The sequence below is a fragment of the Sander vitreus genome, chromosome 6 (assembly GCF_031162955.1).
Source record: "Sander vitreus isolate 19-12246 chromosome 6, sanVit1, whole genome shotgun sequence".
In the NCBI taxonomy this organism is placed as follows: Eukaryota; Metazoa; Chordata; class Actinopteri; order Perciformes; family Percidae; genus Sander; species Sander vitreus.
Window position 1 is genome coordinate 29,251,592 of NC_135860.1, and position 21,352 is coordinate 29,272,943.

Sequence of the window (21,352 nt, forward strand, 5' to 3'; positions counted from 1 at the left end):
ACCCAACAATTCTAGTAATTCCCCCAAGAGCATGCATTGTTTACTAAGTTGTAATAAATAAGATCTATCCTTAAAACAAAGTGGTTGTTAATGTTTTCATGAATGATGAATTCAATAAAAATGCTATTTTGTTCTGTCTGTCCTTTGGTTTTGTCGACAACCGCTCATCCGATCGACTTCACACTTGGCCGGTGTAATGCTGCGGACCCAATCAAAGTGCAGTGTCAGTGAGAGCTCTTGAGATCTACGGCACATATTTATCAGTAGTGTGTTATGTACACACTGTGTAGTGTATTGAGAGGGGACCCTATTAGCTGTTACACCACTGAACGGCATGCTGGGTAGGCTACAGTACGCTCTCCGTAGTTTGCTACAGTGCATTCAAGAACAGAAGAAAGATGCGATTGGAGATATCATAGCAAACTCAAACACCTCAAGCATCAGCATTTTTTCCTTTGGGAATGACCGTTCCTGGGAAATAGCCTGGTCCCGAATAGCTAGCTGATAGCAAATGATACTCTAGCATTGCTAGGACACACAACTATGGCATGGCAGGTGTGTTGCTCAGGACCTGAGGCAGCGCCGTGTCCAGTGTGAAGCTGTGTGGATGAGCGGTTCTTGAGAAAGCTGCAAGCAGCAACACAGGAGTCTGATGAATTGGTCCATTAACAGCATGCACGTTTTTAAAGTGGCACTGCACTATTTTTTTCTTAAATAATACTGCAACAATCAGAAAGAGTAGCACACCTATCTGTTTTATAAATGCTAATTACCAAAGAACAGACAGACCAGTTCCACAACAGACATACGGCTCTCTGCACATGAACAGATAATCAATGAGAAAAATAGTATTTGAAAGAAAAGTGTGTGAATGGCTGCGTGCAGAGGCAGAGAGCAGAGCTGGAACCTCCTTGTCTTTAATTTCTCCTGCTTCACTTCAGCCGTGTTTAACTAACAATGAGAGAGGACATTGCTGCTTCCCTCTTAATCATTCTCTCTCACTGCACACATGCTCTCCACTCATACAACATCCTCCTCAATGCTCACACTGTGTGTGTAAGGCACACACCTCTACCCTTCACTTCACTCTATAAAACCATGCATACTCATGGGTCTGTTTTATACTAGAAATGACAATTATTATGGAATTGTAGGCTACGCACATTCACGATTTACACTCCAACAGTTATATAAATAGTATATATAGTATAAATAGTATAGGACCATATTGCACATGGACCTGCAAACCATCATCAACAGTAATATATATCAGCCATCATCATCAAACTTCAGAGAGTTAAACATAGAGAGAGTTTCTATCCTGTGTTTATTTAGTTAGTTCATGTTTTCTATCGGACTGAATCAAGCTTCAAGTTTGTGTTTTTGGTTAATGTGTGGAAAAGAACGTGATGTGTTTTATGACAGAATAAAACCAAACCAAAGCATTTTCATTTAGTAAAGTTCTATGAATGTATGTGCATGTGCACAGTGTGTGTGTGTGTGTGTGTGTGTGTGTGTGTGTGTGTGTGTGTGTGTGTAATAGTCATTGAGTATGTGCATGTGTGCACGAGGGTATATGTGAACATTCCCCCCCCCCCCCTCCTCCTAATCCTCCTCACATCCCATGACTGGTCTTTGTTCCCAGCGGGCTGATCAGCTGCAGACCAAACACATGACTGTTTCCCACAGTTTTATTTGCAGTTTTTTTTTTTTTTTGTACCGGATCCTGGGACTTTTGGGGATCTGTGGGCTGCAGAGAGACGAAGAGCCATCAAGGACATCTTGGAGGCCGCTGAAAAGGCTTCCCAATGGCTCTGGATCAAGAGGGGTGACCAGTGGCAGAGCAAGCTACCTGGGCCCCCTGATCATCCCCGGCTGGGTCACCCGCGTGAGGGTGTCTGATGATAAGACCCAAAACACTGTGACCTCGGGTCCATTACTGACCATGTGTCCAGGTTGCACCGACTGTACCTTTATTGCACAGTGGAAAATATGAGACTGGAGAAATTTGAAGAGAGACAGAAGATGTGACAGGGCGTTCAAACACAGGTCATAAGGTTACATGATTTAGACCTTTAGAGTCCCTGCGTCCACTTTTCCTATGTCTGATGATGAGATATATGTTGATGGTTTTGTGTTATGGTATTTATGTGAAAGAGTATAAATGTTAGGAGAGTGGGATGATTGAGGAAACCAAAGAAAGATGAGAGACTTCAGTCAACTACACAATCTCTTGATAATCCCCCCCCTCATCAGATTTATTCAGGTTGAACTATTAATTCCATGTTCACTGTCATGGCAATCTCCACCTTATAAGATCAACTGACTTTGTCTGCAGATCACCACCTTGTCATGATGAGGACTAATTGGGGTTTCTGATATACTTATCATAGAAAGTTCTCTGTTTATAGACACTTAAATATGTGTAAATTGACTATGTGGGCTTGTGTGGATGAATGTAGAGAGTGTGTGTGTGTGTGTGTGTGTGTGTGTGTGTGTGTGTGTGTGTGTGTGTGTGTGTGTGTGTGTGTAGCTGCTTCATTGCCTTCTTGTTTCTTTCTGGTTTTCATACAAACCGTATTCTCCCCCACTTTGCCTCACTTCATGGCCTGCAAATAAAAACTATTAGGATAATTGTGTGTGTGTGTGTGTGTGTGTGTGTGTGTGTGTGTGTGTGTGTGTGTGTGTGTGTGTGTGTGGGCTTGTTGTTGGGCTTGTATTCGTGGGGTCCAAAAACCGGGAGTCCAGTATACTTGTGGGGTCCCGACAGCTTTGTGGGGCCAAAATGCTGGACCCCACAAGTTTAAAGGGCTGTTTGAGGGTTAAGACTTGGTTTTAGGGTTAGGGTTAGAATTAGGTTATGGTTAGGGTGAGGGTAAGGGTTAAGGTTAGGCATTTAGTTGTGATGGTTAAGGTTAGGGTAAGGGGCTAGGGAACGCATTATGTCAATGGCAGGTCCCCACAAAGATAGTGCCACAAACCTGTGTGTGTGTGTGTGTGTGTGTGTGTGTTTGTGTGTGTTAATCTGCTAATGTGACGCTGTTTTGCTATGTTTTCACCTCCACAATGTGAGTAACAAACAGTGTGTTATCAATGACAGATGTGTGTGTTCCATGTTGGCGAGGGTGCACAGAGCAGAGTGTCCCTCCCGGCAGCATGAAGCAGGAATCTTTTAAAAGCTCTTTCTCCCTGAATAATTCATGAGTGGGCGGTCCTCAGAGAAGAGTGATGAGAGCACTTATGAAGATGGAATATTCTATGTACTAACTGCAGGAGGACAAGAGAGCAGCCTATTCAACACAGAGGTGTCATGGTGGATGGCAGAGCATGTGAGTGGAGTCAAGCGCTGAGAATTTCCTCTCCTTGCTCACAGAGCTGTCTGTTCCCTCCACTCTGCTGCTCAAAGTCGCTCCAGACGGCTCCGCTCAATATCGCTCCGCGCTCAAGGGTCCAGAGGGTCTTCCTACCATGAACATTTCATTTTATTCAGGCTGAGTATAGCAGGAAGGGTGTGCTCCTCAGAAGTTTTCCTGACTTTCCTTGAGCGAGGCATTTCATTTTCAGGCCAGGCTGGAGTAGAATGGCAGTAAAGGTCCAGAGCTGTCAGCTCGGGGCGCCCTTCCATCAGCAACCCCCCCACTCTGACATCTCTCCATTAATGAGAGATTTAATTAGTGTGTAATTAATGTGTATAGGTCCTGTTTGGCATGCGTGTGTGTAACGTAACAACAGAGGGAAACTAATGAATTTCCCCTTGTGGATCGATAAAGTACATAATAAAGTATTTTTAGTCTTATTAAGGTTAGTTGCTTGAAAAAAATGTACTTCCATTCCAGACATTACAGGATATACAGGCAGCTGTTGCAACACCGTTCTGATCGAAGGTTTCAGGTGTCTTACCTCTGACTACAACATCGCACAGTACAACAAACTGCACATACAGCAAGTTCAACAGTACTTATAAGAATAAAAATGAAATGTACAGACTTTTTTGTTTTTAAAACATGTACTACTTGTACACTCCACTGTGCTCATACATGCTGACACAGCGCGTGTGCAGTGCATCCAAACCTGGAGGGGTTCGGACCATACCCAAAAGCTTCATTAAGTAAACTATAAATGTTGTTGTTGTCACCGAGCGCTGGGGAACAAGCCTCCTCTGACTGTCACACTCCACTGCCTCCTGACACACACATCTGCTGCCGCACCACACCTACATGTCATTTAAGAAGGTGTTTCCTGCTTTGATTTCCCTGCTGAGAGACAGACAGCATCGCCTCGATGTTCTGCTCTCCTCTGACAATACCCTGTCTGCAGGCTGCTGTGCAGGAGTGGCGTTTCTGCCCAACATAATGGCATAAGACTGAGTCTGCCATTGTTTCATGATTCCAAGCCTTCATGCTCATGTGTGGCAAAGCACACAGCAACATTATCCCGTTGATGTACTGTACCGTGTTCAAAAGCTGCTCATCTCATCTGCGCTGCAATGGGCTTGCTATACTGATAAATGGACTGTGTCTGATGTGTGTCTACTTATTAGTTACAAACCATTTTAAACATTTTTGTTATCCCATCTATGAGTCATTTGTCATCCTCGTCCATTCATTGAGGGGATCTCGCTTTGAAATGAAGCTACAGCATAAGTTCAGTCAGGAAGACTGAAAAATCTTTTGCGAGCACGGGCCTGTAGTTTGATTTCTCATGCATCCTGTCATTCACTCCTCGCTCATATGCTCACTCATCATTTCCTTGCTGTACTGCTGTCAATTATCTTATCAGCTCTCCTCAGCTGCTCACATCAGCTGATCTCATCTATCCAATAGCTCAGCGACACAGCTACATTGTTAGCCTGTCATCCTGTGGCTGCCTCAGTTTAAATAGGATTATCTCTGCATTAAGTACCCTCATGCTGCTGTTGCGCTATTTCAATCTGTTGTCCGCTGTCATTTCAGTGCAATTTTTGGCAAATTCTACTACCCTTCGGTTTACAAACGAATATCTTTTGCTACATTTACGCCTGGCATCCACACTACTCTGGCGTTTCCGAGCCCCAAAAATGGAGACATTTGGATTTACAGAAACGCATGTCATGTTTAGCACTGCACCTGGGTAGGTCTTTATATGTTTCAGTTGTAGCTCCTGCCAGTTCCACATTATCTATCTATAAATTGCAGGAACGTCTGTCTGTCAGTGTGTCTGTGTGTGCGTGGGTGTTATGCGCATATCTCTCGAAGCGTTAGTCCGATGGATTTCAAACTTGACAGGTGTCTTGCTACGGGCACGAGTTTGAGTGCAGTGCCAAGTTTGACGTTGTTTGGATTAGAAATGCAAAAATGATGGTTAAATACATATCGGTAAAGAAGCACACATTGGCTTTTGCTGCTCTAGCCGCTGGCCACTCCCCATCTCACACTGCACACTGACTGAGCACTAAACCTGTTTGAGTCGGGACTCACTTGGATCTTTCACCCGACTCTTTAAATTAACTCATGAGTCGCTCATACTACACGAGACAACACCGTCTCTCTCTCTCTCTGTGCGCGCATACACACACACACACACACACACACACACACACAGGTTCTGGTGGTGATTAACGCAGATATGGGCGGTTTAGTGCTCATAACGGGCCAGGTTGGTAGCGCACTGCCATAAGTCCATGACGCTAAGGTCTGATTACTCCACATTGTCATTGTGATATTTTGTGATTACATTCTGAATCTGCAACGTTCTCTGTCAAGTAAATACAGTAAGTTAGTAGTAGGGTATACAGGGGAGTTGCATTTGAAGTGGTTTGGGGTCCTTCTGTAAGTAATTTTGGGGTACAATTTGGTTTTGATTAATTCTACAAGCAGCAATACCACAGGCCAAGCAATCGTCCGTTCCAAACAGGCACATTTTCAACAGACACTGCACTTGTACTTTTAAAAATCTGACGTAACTGTGAATCTAAAGCTTCCTGTTATGTCTTTTGAAATCATTTTTTGCAAGGTCTGATTGGGACCAGGGAGAAACACCTTCTTTAAAGTGCCCATATTATGAAAAAATCACTTTTTCTGGGATTTGGGGTGTTATTTTGTGTCTCTGGTGCTTCCACACGCATACAAACTTTGAAAAAAAAAACCCCACCCATCCTGTTTTGAGTGAGATACGGGTTTCTGAATGTGTCCTGCCTTCAGTCTCCGGGTGAGCTGTTCAAAATCTGCACGGCTTTCTATGTCACTAGCCGAGACGAGGGGCCTAGGGGGCTAACCGTTAGCATGCTAGCTCGTTCTCAGTGGCAAAACACTGCTACAACACACACAAATTCACCCTAATCTACAAAATGAATTGTATAGAACTACTTACATGTCCCTGTTCTGCAGGTATTCCATGCAAAGTTGGAAGTGCACCCTCATTTAGGCAAGGCAAGGCAGCTTTATTTGTATAGCACATTTCAGCAACAGGGCAATTCAAAGTGCTTTACATGAAAACAGATAAAAAAATTAAAAACAGATAAAATACGAGAAAAAAAGTTACAGTGAAGTATAAGAAATTAAACATTGAAGAGCAGTTAAAACAGTTAAATATATAAAAGCAGATCAAATAGGAATTTCTCTTTATATGCTTATATAGATTATTATACAGTGTCAACAATGCAGCTTCAGTATAAGAAATGTTATTTAAAGAAAGGCAATATCAAAAAGATAGGTCTTCAGCCTTGATTTAAAAGAACTGAGAGTTGCAGCAGACCTGCAGTTTTCTGGGAGTTTGTTCCAGATATGTGGAGCATAAAAACTAAACGCTGCTTCCCCCTGTTTAGTTCTGACTCTGGGGACAACAAGCAGACCTGTCCCAGACGACCTGAGAGGTCTGGATGGTTCATAGTGTAGTAGCAGATCAGAAATGTATTTTGGCCCTAAACCGTTTAGTGATTTATAAACCAGCAAAAGTGTTTTGAAATCAATTCTTTGAGGCACCGGAAGCCAGTGTAGAGACTTCAGAACTCGAGTGTTGTGATCCACTCTCTTGGTCTTAGTGAGGACTCGAGCAGCAGCGTTCTGAATCAGCTGCAGCTGTCTGATTGATTTTTTAGGGAGACCTGTAAAGACACCGTTACAGTAGTCAAGTCTACTGAAGATAAAAGCATGGACAAGTTTTTCCAAATCCTGCTGAGACATAAGTCCTTTAACCCTTGATATATTTTTAAGGTGGTAATAGGCTGACTTTGAAATTGTCTTAATGTGGATGTAAAAATGCAGGTCTGAGTCCATGACTACACCAAGATTTCTGGCTTTGTCTGTTGTTTTTAACATTATCGTTTGAAGCTGAGTGCTGACTTTTAATCGTTCCTCCTTTGCTCCAAAAACAACCACCTCAGTTTTTTCATCATTTAATTTAAGAAAGTTCTGGCACATCCAGTCGTTAATTTGTTCAATGCACTTAGTCAGTTGTTGTATTGGACTATAGTCCCCTGGCGATAAGGTTATATAAATTTGTGTGTCATCCGCATAACTATGGTAACTTATTTTATTGTTTTCCATAATTTGAGCCAGTGGAAACATGTAGATGTTAAACAGGAGAGGCCCCAGAACGAAGCCTTGGGGAACTCCGCACGTCATATTTGTATGCTCAGATGTATAATTCCCTATAGACACAAAGTAGTCCCTATTCTTTAAATAAGACTCAAACCACTTTAGTACTGAGCCAGAAATGCCAACCCAGTTTTCCAATCGGTCTAGTAATATGTCATGGTCGACCGTATCAAATGCAGCACTGAGATCAAGTAATACCAAGACAAATTTTGCCACTATCTGTGTTTAAGTGGATGTCATTAAAGATTTTAATAAGAGTTGTCTCAGTGCTGTGGTGTGGTCGAAAACTCGACTGGAAGGCATCAAAACTGTTGTTTAGTGGCAAGAAAAGGTTGAGTTGTTGAGAAACCGTTTTTTCAATGATTTTACTTAAAAATGGAAGGTTTGATATCGGCCTATAGTTGCTCATTAGTGACGTGTCTAGATTGTTCTTTTTTAAGAGTGGCTTAAGAAGACGTCTCCCAGCTAATCCTGCCTTGGTCAGGCCGAAGTTGGAGAAACAGCTAGATAGCTCATGTAATCCTTACCTAGCTACTGCGCATGTGCGACTAATAAACAAAGATGTTACAGAAGTTGAGAGGTCTCACTCTTCACACAGGGTGAAAAGAGGAGCTGCAGCAATGTGCAGTACAACAAAAATATGGTGTTTTTTGAAAATTAAACCATGTAAACCTATTCTGATACAATCTCAAATTACAATTATGAACTTGAAAATGAGCATAATATGAGCACTTTAATGCTGCACCTCACCTCAAATAGATGTCAGCCATCAGATCAATGTGGTGGACCCAAAAGCACAAGATTTCCTTTTGAAATGCTACATCCCACAAAACACAAGTATTAAATGTAATTAATTACCTGTGCTTAAAAACTGGTTATATATATTTTAATATCGTAAATTCTTAAATTAAATAATTTAAATAATTCATGAAACCAAACTAAATGATGGATGAAGCATACAGATCTGCCATGATCATGCACAGACTTGTGCTAGGTGGCGCCTCCTGGTGTTGTAAAGAAATACTGTATTAGAGATGAAAGGAGGATAAAAGAGAGATGAAGGCACTTTGAGCTACTCACAGACACAGCTACACATACACACACACACACACACACACCTCTCTCATTATGTGAGGGTGTACTATCTAGGTGTTATAAAGTACTGTTCTGGTCCCTCTAAGTGATATTTACGGCTCAGATAATGGTGCTGGCAGAGCTGTGTACAGCTGTTCTATCTCCACAGAAGGAAATCACAGAGACGGAAAGATGAGACAGCACTGAGGGCCAGCAGTCCTCTCTGTTTCATCAGGAGCTGCACGAGTGGAGTGGCTGGTTTATGATTTTTAGATATAGGTCAGGTTCAACTTATATCTGTAGGGTATATATTGGCTGTCGAAGATGATGGCACCGGGGACGGCTGATGGTTGCCGTGTCTCTATTACTATAGTTATTTTTTTTGCAACATGCACACCGCCAAAGAGAGTCATACAATATGAAAGAGAACAATTCACAAAAAGGTTTTAGCGGAAAGGGGGGAGGGACTGAGAAGTTGTTGATGTTCAAATGTTTTGGCTAAGTCCTGGATCTTATTTAACAACTGCAACTTTATGGTTTTCAGGGAGACTTGGCTCAACCCCGGACTCAGCCAATGTTCCACAGGAGCTCTCCATTCACCCCCAGGACCGGACCAAATCATCGGGGAAGAGCGGGGGAGTCATACATCACGGAATGTACATTCCACCACACACTGACACCAACAGAGCCCTGAAAAAGCTGTATGGAGTGATCAACAGGAAGGAGGAATGTCCTGCTAAGATACCATCAACACATTAGCTGTGCTACACGAGGAGGTAACAATCGCAACCATGTTTCTCAGTGGGTCAGAACATTTAGCCAGGGTCTTCAAGTCACAAACCCTTCAACACCTTAAGATCTTTGCTGGACACCTGAGCCAACTTGAGCTCCAGAAAAAGACAGTATCCTTGCGATAAGATTTTTTTCTAAAAAAAGGCAAATTTCCAGCACGAAGAATGAACTTTTATCATCACATATTGTGTGACTGTGTTTCAGTTTGATGGCACTGAATCTAAGTCGATCAGAAAGGTAATTATTGAGCCAGAAGAAGGTCTTGCTACATGAAATGAATGAATGCTATGTGGTGTCAATCAGAGATGGTGAGGGGGGTCAACAGAAATAACCCAGCTGTCACTCTGCTGACACAGTGGCAACACACAAAGGACCATGGGAAATTTACAGGATGGAAACTGTGACACAAACTGTGACACTTTGTGTCTTGCTAGTTGTGATGCCACAGACAATTTGTACCAGTACAATATTATTTGTCTCAGTGGTCTTGCTGTATCTTTGCTAGCCATATTTACAGTTCTTCAGGTGTCCTTACCACAAGCTGAAAAACTACAAGAAATAACACGCAATAAAACTTTTAGAAATCAGTACTATGTGACATTGTTTCCTTTTGAGATACAGACCTTACACAGATTTCATAGAGATACATAATAGTCAATATTTGTTGCTTACAGTCACAAAAGGTTCGTAAGTACACAGACAGTTGGAAACCTCTTTAATTCAACACTGTCGTTCTGCCTCAGCACCCAATAGCAAAGCCTGTTAGAGGGCTAGGTACATATTCATAGAACTAGAGTTACATCCAGTAACTAGGGCTATATCCAACAATTCTTTCAACCAGGGTCCCTCAACCTTTTATGCATCGCGGACCGATTTAAAATTGATAGAGATGCACCGATTACAACTTTCTAGGCCGATTCCGATTTCCGATTTTTCATTGACTTTGACATGCTGATACCGATTTTAGCCGATTCCGATTTCATTTTTTATAACCACTTTACAGCACACACAAATATTTACTTTCTATCTTTTATAAAAAAAAATAAATAGTCGATCGCTATGAAATAGAACTATATAAATTACTCCAGTGCAATGGAAGAACCATTTCCTTCTTTTCACATCCAATATCCAACTAAACAAATGTGATATATTTAGCAAACTAAACTTCTGTATGAAAACAGGGAAAACAGGTAATGGCAATAAAATAATAAAAGTAAAATAAATATAGCCTTAAGTATAAAGATATTTCTCAAAACACACACACAGGCCTGTTTGAACGTCAACAGTAACATTACCTGAAAACAGAGTGTAGTTCCTTTTTTAGCAAGTTTGCTTTATTTGTCATTGTGGATAGATATGAACACTACCGTTGCTGTCAACGGACTTATCTGCTGACGTTAGCTACCGACGGTTCCCTCGGAACTATCCAGCAAATAGACGGTACGGTGTTGTCATCTGAAACAGATGATTTAACGTTACCGCTCATTTTACACACAGTTTAACAACAAAACTAAACGTTGAGGGAAGATTATTACGTTTTTAATGTTGGTTTTGAGCGGTATGCATCCCCACTGACATGGAAAGCGTTTTAAACAGTAACGTTAATACAGCGTGTCGGAGGAATACAGCGTCTCCTACAGCAGCCAGCGGGGCGTCAGAGGCAAAGGGACCACAGCGTTCGCTAACGTTAGCTTCTTGTCTCATCTGGGGTCTGATAAACAGTAAATTCATCAAAGTCAGTGTGCACAACGCTATTTTCCGATAAACTGTAGCTAGCTGTCATATTTCACGGGACCCGCGTGGGTGCAGTTTTCATGTTCCAGTTTTTCAGCCTCAGAAGGGAGAGAGAAAGAGCGGCTGACTATTCACCTGAGATCAGTAGAGCAGACAGCTCAACAGCTGATTGAGTGGCAGTGCGCCGCTGCTACGTGCATATAGTAGAAACCTTGCGTGTGCACGTGTGATGCTGATGTTGCGCGATGTAATTCATGAGCCGCCCGAGTGCATTTGACTGGCATAACATCAGCATATGTCAGCATCGTCATGGCCGATGACGTGAAAATCGGCCTATTCCGGTCACCAGCCGGTCAATCGGTGCATCTCTAAACATTGACAATATTCTTGTGGACAAGCCGACAAAAAGGGGGTTTAAACACAAATTGCATATTTTCCATGCATCAACATATAAAAATATTGCAACTCACCAATGGGTTAGGATTGCTTCCCTGCAACAAGACGTTCCCACTGAGGGGTGATGGGAGACAGCGACACCTGAAGCCTGTTCCTTACGTCTGCATTTTAGTTTTCGTTGCATTCATTTCAGAAAACCCAACTCCGCATATGATGTTAGAAATGGAAGCAACTTTTATAGGGCTTTTGTGGCAACACGCACACGCAGGTCAGCAGGTGATGACCTCGCGTGCGTGTGTGTTGTGCGTGTGACAGGGGATGGGAAAAGTGCAGAACAGACGGACTGAGGCCAGTTCAATGTTATGACCTTATATATTTTAGACGATAACGCTATGTTGATTATTCAAGTTTTATTTATTTATTTAATCATTTATTTCCAAATCATATGGCTTCCTTGTGGCCTGGCAGCAAGTACATTAACAAAAGCAAGTTACAATGAGTCAAAACAAGTCAACATTGACTTTTGCTTTCACATGGGACACAAACAGCGGTCTGCTGGGTGAAAGTCCTGTGTTTGTTTGACCCATCACTCCTCCCTACACAGATTTTGTCGCTCTTTAAACTACGCTGCCTGACTTACGGTCTGGCTCACGATCACGTTATATGAGAATTATACTGAATTACTTTTCTTCGGTATAAGATGAACAGTGAATGAGAGCAGCATGACTATTTTGATAAGACATTTACAGTTTGCATTTGGCTTCTTTTACCTTGACATTCTAATTTCAACACAAACTTTCACAGGGCAGAACTGCCCTGCGCTTCCATGTTACTACACTTCCAGTTTGCTCTTGCTTTTCATACTGATACATATAAACACAAACCCTGGGGCGGCCTCTATCTCACCCAGAAAGAGCGTTCGCCCCATGGAGGCTAAGTCCTTTGCAGCGGCGCGGGTTCAAATCTGACCTGCTGCCCTTTGCTGCGTGTCATCCCCCATCTCTCTCCCCCTTTCCCGTATATCCATTGTCACTATCTAATGATAAAGGGAATAGCCCCAAAAAAAATCTAAAAATAATACAAACCCAACTGGAACCACATTGACAGTATGCACACTGGCATTATTGTGCAGAGACATAAAAGAAACGTGGATACCCAAAATACAACCATTTTGCAGTTTTTGTAAAAAATCATATTGAGCATCTTGAATTACATTAATACAGATAGTGTTAGGAAACAGATGGATACAATAGGACCTACTGAGAAAGAAGTGCAAAAAGAGAGGCAGAGAGGATAACAGACATCAATACTTCACTAAGGCCATCTCTGGTCCAGCACTAGGATTGACAGAAGGGAGGGAGAGGAAAGAGAAGAAGAAAGAGAGAATATAATTCCAGACTGAGAGGAGCCGGAGTGTCGTAGAGAGACAAAATAACAGGACTTCCAGCTGTACAAATTGGGATGAGGATCAGTGTTCGAAGTGAACCAGTACTCACTGGCATACAGTACCAGCACTTCTCACTTTATCCATGATAATCCTAATTAAACTACAAAACCCTGAGTGCACTTAGTGATGCAACTTTACACTTTTGTCTGCCTGCTTTTTTCTGTCTGCAAGCGATAGGAACATCTACAGTCTGTTACGAAAGTGTTAGCCTGGCTCAAAAAGAGCAACACAAAGAGAACAAGAGTCAGACAATGAACAGAGTCTTGTGAGTCAAAACCTACCCATCAACCACTGAATGGAGACAGGGAGACGCTTTTGCACACAAACGCACTGCTAGCATGGAAAAGCATGTTGATGTATCATAAAAAAACATCTAGGGCTACCGTTACTGCAGTCAGCTATGACGTGAACAATCAGTCAAGATGGACGAAAAAACGGCTTGGGGACAAAGTCGGTTGTAAACTGCTCAGAAATACTGAGGCTGAGTGGAGTGGGTTCTTCATTTCTGCTTGTGGTACTGACAAGGCTAGACAACAACATTGATTGTATAAGAAATCAAATCAAGAAACACAGAGATGTCACGTAAAAGCAGCAGAGATCAAAAAGATGGATGATCATTTAAATAATGCACAGGGCTGAACATACAAACTGCTGAGTATTACGAACTGCCACAAAATCAGTAAGCATGGCCATCCAGATATGCCAACTGATGTGAGCAGGGGCCAATGGGTCAAGCAACAACAGAAGCATGTAGAGTTGTGAGAAAAACAAGTGAGAATTGCACAGCGAGTTGAGAATGATGGTACCACTGTACTGTAGCGTGTGTGATGCAAAATAAGCATAATGAACAAGGAGGTGTATAATAAATAAATGTGGTTTGGATTACCTCAGAAGGATCCTTGTGTGTTTGAGTGGAAGACGGCCAGGAAGAGGAGGAGAGAGGTGTTCGTGCACCATTTTTCACCTGCTTCTCAGAAATCGATCTGGCCCGTCCAGTGGAACTATCTGGAGGGAAAGGAAAAATCAAAAGCATCGCCATCAACACAATTATTTATACGTTAAATTATAACAATGTATGACCTCCGGTGGGGAGGTGCAAATGTGTTCGAGGTGCAAAACGTTCACATTTTGGAGAGCACGGATGTACACAGGACATTTCACAGCTGCTGCCTTTTGCTTTTAGATATTTCTTGTGCACAACAAGCTTTGCCTGATACTGGTGCTAGAGGAAAAGTCTGAGATCAGCAAACCGTCTTCTGGGGACCATAAAAAAACATGACACATTTGATGGAAGTACTTACTACTAGTTTTAGGCCCTGTTTACACGAATACGCTCACGGGTGAAAACGAAAAAATATTTTATCAGATGTGCATTTCGTTTAGACGGCGACGGCATTTTTGGGGCTTAAAAACGCAAAAAAGTGAAACCACCCTTCAGAGTTAAAAAAGCTCCAGCTTACCGTCTAAAGGTAAAAACGCACTGTGCGAGAGTGTGTGTGTGTGGGGGTGTGTGTGTGTGTGTGTGTGTGCATTGTTCGGAGCAATAACTCCACCTCCTCGTATGTCCAGACAAAATTGTCAGCTTTTGTTGTTCGTTTCACGCTACTAGGGAGAGGAGAGGGAGAGAAGTAGAAGGAAGGTTCTACGCAGGTGCGTAGACTTGGTGGATTGCATTTCACACACTTTTGCGTCACCATATGCACGCAGATTCCCCCCCCCCATAACACTTGTCTAAAAAGTGCGAACGCAATGCCACTTTTGCGTTTTCTCTTCAGATCGTTTCCGTCTAAACATAGCCTTAGACCACAGGATTGGTCAAGAACACATTTCAACTTGAGGTCCTACTAAAAAGATCGAGGATTACAAAAATCTAAAAGAATCATCCTTTAGGGACCATAAACATCCACAGCAAAGTTTCTGTCAGTCTTTCAAGTAGTAGTCTGGCGCAACAGAAGTACGAAAAAAGCCTAACAGTCATGAAAACAATATGCGTCTTGTTCAGTTTACAAACTTGCATGCTGTGTTATGTTACAAAAACAGAGCAAAAAAAGATTGCATTTACCAAACTGTTGTTTGGTAAATGCTCTCCTGGAGAGCTCATGAAGGGACATATCACACCAGCAGCCAGAGGATATTTTAAGACACTTCCACACTTCCCACTCCACAGTCTCCCATGTGTGAGCTCTAAGCTAAACATACAGCTGATGGAGAAACTCAAGGAGCCATTGAGGTCTATGACTTCACTTCTGGGACCTAGTAGTTTTATGTTTTCCTGGTTTGTTTTTCCGCTTCATTTTTGTGCCAGATTTCTGACACAACTCCAACCACTTCCAAGGTGCATGTTAAAGGGGAAAAGTCTGCGTTCCAGTTTCTGTCCTTTATCTGGGTCATCCTTGTTTTTCAGCTTAGAAATACTCTAAAGTGGCAGATTCCAAGCAAGATAGATAGATTTTTTTTCTACCTTTCTCTGTTATTTTGCTTTTATTTCGAGGCTATACGATGGGGAACGCTGCTAAAACAGGGTGGAGTTGGGAAACCGGGACACACAATGTACTCAGCCCGTCCTGACCCAGAAAACGACAATCTGTGTGTAATATCTTACCAGTCTGGCAGGTAAAAAAAAAAAAGCAATGAAGGGAAATTACCTGAGGCCTGTACTACGAATCAAGATCAACATGCCCTGGATTTATTTCAGTTACCTGGCTTCACCTAACCTAATAACCGTGGTCCCGCATAACCTGTGTCACGACGGTGGTCATCAACTAGTTCAATCAACCCAGGGTTTCCCAATCCAGCGACATGCGCGTTCACATAAAAGAAGCGGTGTTTGCACAGCACGACCAATCTACCAGAGACATATATTTTATATAAGAAGAGCAAAATATAATTCTACACAAATATGAAGAACACAGACACTGTTTTACAGGCAAAACGCCATACAGTCGCTGCTTCCTAAAACAGGAAGGAAAGCTGGCAAAAAATAGCTGACGCTGTAAATGCGTAAATCACAACGCTTATCAATATCATTTCCCCATCAGTCAGGCACTAGATCTGACCATAATTACACTTGTCCTTTCCATAAACTGTCGTTGCTTTAGCCTATTATATTATCAGTTGCAACCCTGGCAGTGGTAAGCAATCACGAGAGCAAATACAATATGTAAAAACATAATTCAAACCAATGTGCGCATTGGCAACACACGGCTCAAGAAGCTAACAAAGATACGTAATTCCCTCCGCTGAAAATCTATATCTTTCATAACAATACCCATCAGGGAATATTAACGGGGTGGTCGGTCTCTAAATGTTTTAACCTTTCTGAGTACACCTCTCTATCTCTCTCTCTCCCCCTCTCTCTTTGTGCACCGAGCTCCACCAGATCTTCTAAGAACGGTGACACCGTCATCAATCGAGTGTTGATTGGTCAGTAGGCGGTGCTTTTACACCGGTTGATCTCTAGTGTTCAGCATAAGTTAAACGGTGATTTAACCGGGTAACAAGTGATCCACCATCGTGATACACAAAACCCTGGGTTGAACCTGAAGTTACCTCGTTAACGCCAAATCTTGCTTCGTAGTACAGGCCTCTGGTGCCATGTTGGAGGATTCATGTCATTGATAACGTTAAATAGTGCATTGTACCTCTCTCACACTGGAGCCTGCAGATGAAGTACACGTATCACACCCAGAAAACAACCGTATAGGTTGATTATGCAAGCAGCTCATAACGGCTGACATAAACTTTGTTGTTAGGTGGCAAATTCTCGTGGCTGTAGTAATTATCGGGAGAGCAAATGAGGAAGTGAGGTGATGAAATGTAAGAGTGCCAAATTCCACATACGGTTGGGGTGGTGGATGGTTACAAAAAACACCGGACCTCCACCCAGGAGACCAGGGTTCATTTCCTGTGTGAAGTCAACTGTCACTTTTTCTAAATTAACCAAGTTTTAAGAAGAAGAAATAGAAGACATACTTGATCCCATAAGGAGAAACTACATTTTTTCCCCTCATTCTGTTACAGTTATTACACACAGGCCCGAATTACAAAGCCCATGGACAGGTGCCCCGAGCACTGTCACCTCTCCAGCTACCAATCCACACTCCGTACTTAGCCCGTATGGGGACTTGAACCAAGCAACCCTCCGGTTCCCACGCCAAGTCCCTACGGACTGAGCTACTGCCACCCCAAAGACAGAAGTTACACTTTTTAGCCCATCCCTGATGATTTATTTACCGTAACTAAGTATTTTTGTCTCTTAAACTTAACTAGTTAATTTTCACAAAGTTTACTACGTGTTTAAAAATGTGCCTGTATAGAACAATCACATGATTTAACCGCCACGTGCAGCAATAAATAGAACCTCGTATGTCATATCGTTTCGGGAGTCTTCGGAAATCGACCTATAATGTCGTTTAGGTATGAGGACTTGTTGAATGCACTGTATATGTAGGTATAGGTAGGTGGCTGTACTATGTTGTCTTGCTGCACCCACAGTGTTTAAATGATCTAATCCTCTACAATATACCTCTCTACTTTCATCATATTCCATAAATGCCAGAACTGTTAGAGAGTGATGACAGCTGGTCCACATCTGATCATGGGCCTTTTCATATAAATTAAGCAGACTGAGCTGATTTGTTAAGAAAGGGTGAAGGGATGTGATGTGAGATACGGAGGTACCACTATGATATGCGCGGTGAGAGTCACGCGGCAGATGGAGACAGCTACTTTCCAGTCGTCCTGTTTACGAGGCTGACCTTACTCTAAGAAGACTATGAGAGCCAGTGGAGAAGCGTGTTAGCACCAGTGCTAGCTCAGCCATGGCCATCACACACATGAATCTCGTCTTGCATTGCCGAGCGATCCCGCTCCTGCTAAATGGCCCCTGCATAATGTTCCCGCGTAAAGAGGCGACTGCGGTAGCTCTTGTGGTCACGCTGTGCACATCATTACACTAAACTGAGATCTAACGACACTGCGAGCCAGACCACCTCCAGAAGTGGTTCCAGACAATCTGTTTGCATTCGCACAGCATTTACATCTTCTTGATTCAGATAGCCTATCCAGAAAGAGATCACATGTCAAAGAGACAAAAAAAAACTATCCTTTCCTACACTGATTATTCAAATTTGACCAGTCATCACTCAACTCACCTGCATGTTCATGGCCTTGACTCTGACTACGGATGTGGTTGTGGCCACTTCCCGGTCGTCCACTGTAGCTGCTGTCTTTGGGACTCTGGCTCTGACTGAAGCTGTAAGTCGGGCTTTGGCTGCTGGACTGGAGGCCCCCAGGCTCCATCTGGTTCACACTGGAGCTGCAGCGCTGGCTCCACAGCCGGACTCTGTCTGTGGGAGCTGCCTGATTCAGACCAGCTGAGCTGTGGGGGAGGCTGGGACTAGGGGTGTGGTTCTGGTTCTGGTTCTGGTTGAGAGCCTGGACAACATTGTGCTGCAGCATACTGAGACACTCCCCCAGGCAGCTCAAAGTGGATGCAGACGTGGCCTTTAAAAGGAGCAGGTCCTTGGTCAATGGGAAGAGGAAAGAAAGAAAGAAAGAAAGAAAGAAAGAAAGAAAGAAAGAAAAGAAGGTGAGCAGGAGAAGATGCTTCCAGTTTGACCCACATTAATATTTCAGTATCAGCTTGTGTTAAAAAAAGTAAGATTTCCACATCTTTTTTCTAAGTAGGTTGAGGTGAATATAAATACTGTGAAAGTATCAAAACGCTCATTCCACAGAAAACTGCACACAGCCCGTATTCAGAAACTGTCTTTAAACGAGCCGTCAGGACTTCCGTATGTTGTGATGTCACAACTATACTTTATATAGGTAGAATGTGCCGCTACAGTGCCGTTACATTTATTCCCCGGCTGCAGTGACGATTTAGAGACTCCAAGAATGCAGATGCTGAAGACCCGGAAACACTGACCAATTAGAGCAGACTGGGCTTTCAGGAGGCGGTCTTAAAGAGACAGGCGCTAAAACGGATTGTTTCAGACAGAGGTATATTCAGGTATATTCAGACTGACAGTATGAACAAATTATAATGTTATAACATTAAAGCATGTAAACATGTTCTAGTGGAAACCCCAAATTCTAGTATGAACCTGAAAATAAGCAGAATATGGGAGCTTTAAAAAGCTAAGTGTTGTGTGCCTAGGTGGCTGAGGACAAAAAGGTCTTGTTCAACACCACACATCACTTTGTGCTCATAAGATCCTGGCTTGGCTAGGTGTAGCATTGAGCTCTTGGTGGATGTAATGGCACTGAGGGATCTCATCTGTGCACTAATAACTTCAAGTGGTTTGTCATGACGCCTGGACAGAGCAGAAAGATTTACATACTCATGGAAAAACCCTCACTGCCAGGTGAAAAACAGCAGTTAGGGAATCCTTAGATATTATTCTACCCAAACGATAGAAAGATGAGTGAGCAGGCAAATTATTGTGCCTGAAATATTGTTAATGCTGATCCCCCAGGGCATTCATGCAGCATAGAACATCAACTAGTGCACTCTCGCACTCTTATCTCCTTGGAAATTGCTCATTTTGTCTTAAGCCAGGTCATGGTTCAAGAGGAGCCGTTAAAGAACTGTGTTACATTATAACATGGGTTTTATTTTCAGAGCTGTATCTTCATAGGTACATCCTCAGAGTTACAGCTGACATCTCGGAACACGGCGACTCAACAAAAAGGGGTAAGAAACATTCAGACAATCAGACATATTGTTAACAGATCCAAAGGTTAGCCAAACGAGGCCAACGTTTAACTTACAATCCAAACTGTCTTTTAGCACTTATCACTGTTTAGACACTGACCACCAGGTTTAACTTCAGGTTCTACATGCACTTAGTTTACCTGTACAATGAGCAGTGATACAGGTGTGCTCATCTGGTTTAACGGTTGACTTTTACACAGCCTCTCTGATCGCTGTCTGACCTGTTATTCTTTTTATGTAATGTTACCATAACTGATAAGGCCCATTGCCCATAAACCACAGTTATAATATACTGCTGTTAGTTCTGTCCTCACAATCCATCTCTACACTAAAGTCAGCTAAAGCATTGACTGGTGCTAATTCCATGATGCAAACAGAGAGAGATGTAGTTAGACAGAGCAGACATTACGTAGATCAAATAGTAACCTGTTGAATAAAATGCCACTAAAGTAAGCAGTTGTATATGCTGTACTGTCTTAAGAGTTACAAAAGGCAAACAGAATGTCCAGTAGCACAGTTTGGATCAACCAGCAGTGAACACAACCAAATCTTTGTTTGATAAATATGGATTATTGCAGTGTGCTTGGCATTCATTGACTTAGCTGCGCTGTATACACACTACATGACATGTTACCTCATCCAGAGAAGAGAGGACTCCACCTCGGGGGGACAAGGACTCAACAGAGTTGACCAGGTTCTTCTGCTGCCCTTCAGCCTGGACCATCACCTACACACAGACAGACACTAATTATTGCTAATGAAGGTGACCGCAGCATCACGGTAACCGCTCGCTGTCACCTGTGCCGCCTCGCAGCAGTGACACAGGATGTGGATCACGTTTTCTCTAGTCTCGCATGTCCAGACCTTCCTCCACAGCGCTACGGAGGAAGGTCTGGCTAGTCCACACAGCATTCCGGGATGGGAGAAAAACGTGCTCTGGTGTATTGGCATTTCTTTAAACCAATCACAATCGTCTTGGGTGGTGCTAAGCGCCGGACGGAGCTACGGTGCCTCTGTTAAATAGCCTCAGGAAGGAACTTGTTTTGGTGGAACGTGTACGTTCAAAGGTTGTTTTAGTCGTGCAACAGAAAACTCAGATTAGACAGATAGTCTAGCTAGCTGTCTGGATTTACCCTGCAGAGATCTGAGGAGTAGTTAACCATAGTCCTCATTGATAGGTTGGATATTTCAGCAGGCAGGTGTTCAATGGTATTTCATCTATTCTGAGGAGCTTCCATATAAGTATTAGTTTTGAGGTAACATTGTCCCACAGAAATAAATAGACTGGAATGTGTGAATCTATTAGAAGTATCTTCCATATAAGGATTAGTTTGAAGGTAACACGGTCCCACAGAAATAGATAGATTGGAATGTGTAAGTTCCAGAGAGTATATAGACGGACTTCTTCTGATGATCGTAGAGACACTATGGGTACATGCATCTTGTGTGTGTACAAATGGTTATCTCCCTTGTTCAATATTGAATAAAGCTGCATTTAGTCTGAAATCACCGGACTCGTCATCTGTTGAAGTATCCGCCATCATTTCCATGATATCAGCCAGAAATCCACCAGAGTTTAGAACGCCAACACAAAGAAAGAGGAAGGGAACGGACATC

At 42.7% G+C, this 21,352-nt stretch overlaps 1 protein-coding gene across 1 annotated transcript in view; it reads right to left on the reverse strand.

Annotated features, from left to right (window-relative positions):
• Positions 1–21,352, reverse strand: part of osbpl10b (oxysterol binding protein-like 10b) — a 52,610-nt gene that overhangs the window by 16,612 nt on the left and 14,646 nt on the right. Inside the window, exons 4-6 of the mRNA XM_078251963.1 lie at positions 20,370–20,462; positions 18,267–18,540; positions 6,779–6,810 (exon numbers count right to left, since the gene is read on the reverse strand). Of these exons, the coding sequence (XP_078108089.1) occupies positions 6,779–6,810; positions 18,267–18,540; positions 20,370–20,462 (399 nt within the window). The remainder of the gene's footprint in view (positions 1–6,778; positions 6,811–18,266; positions 18,541–20,369; positions 20,463–21,352) is intronic.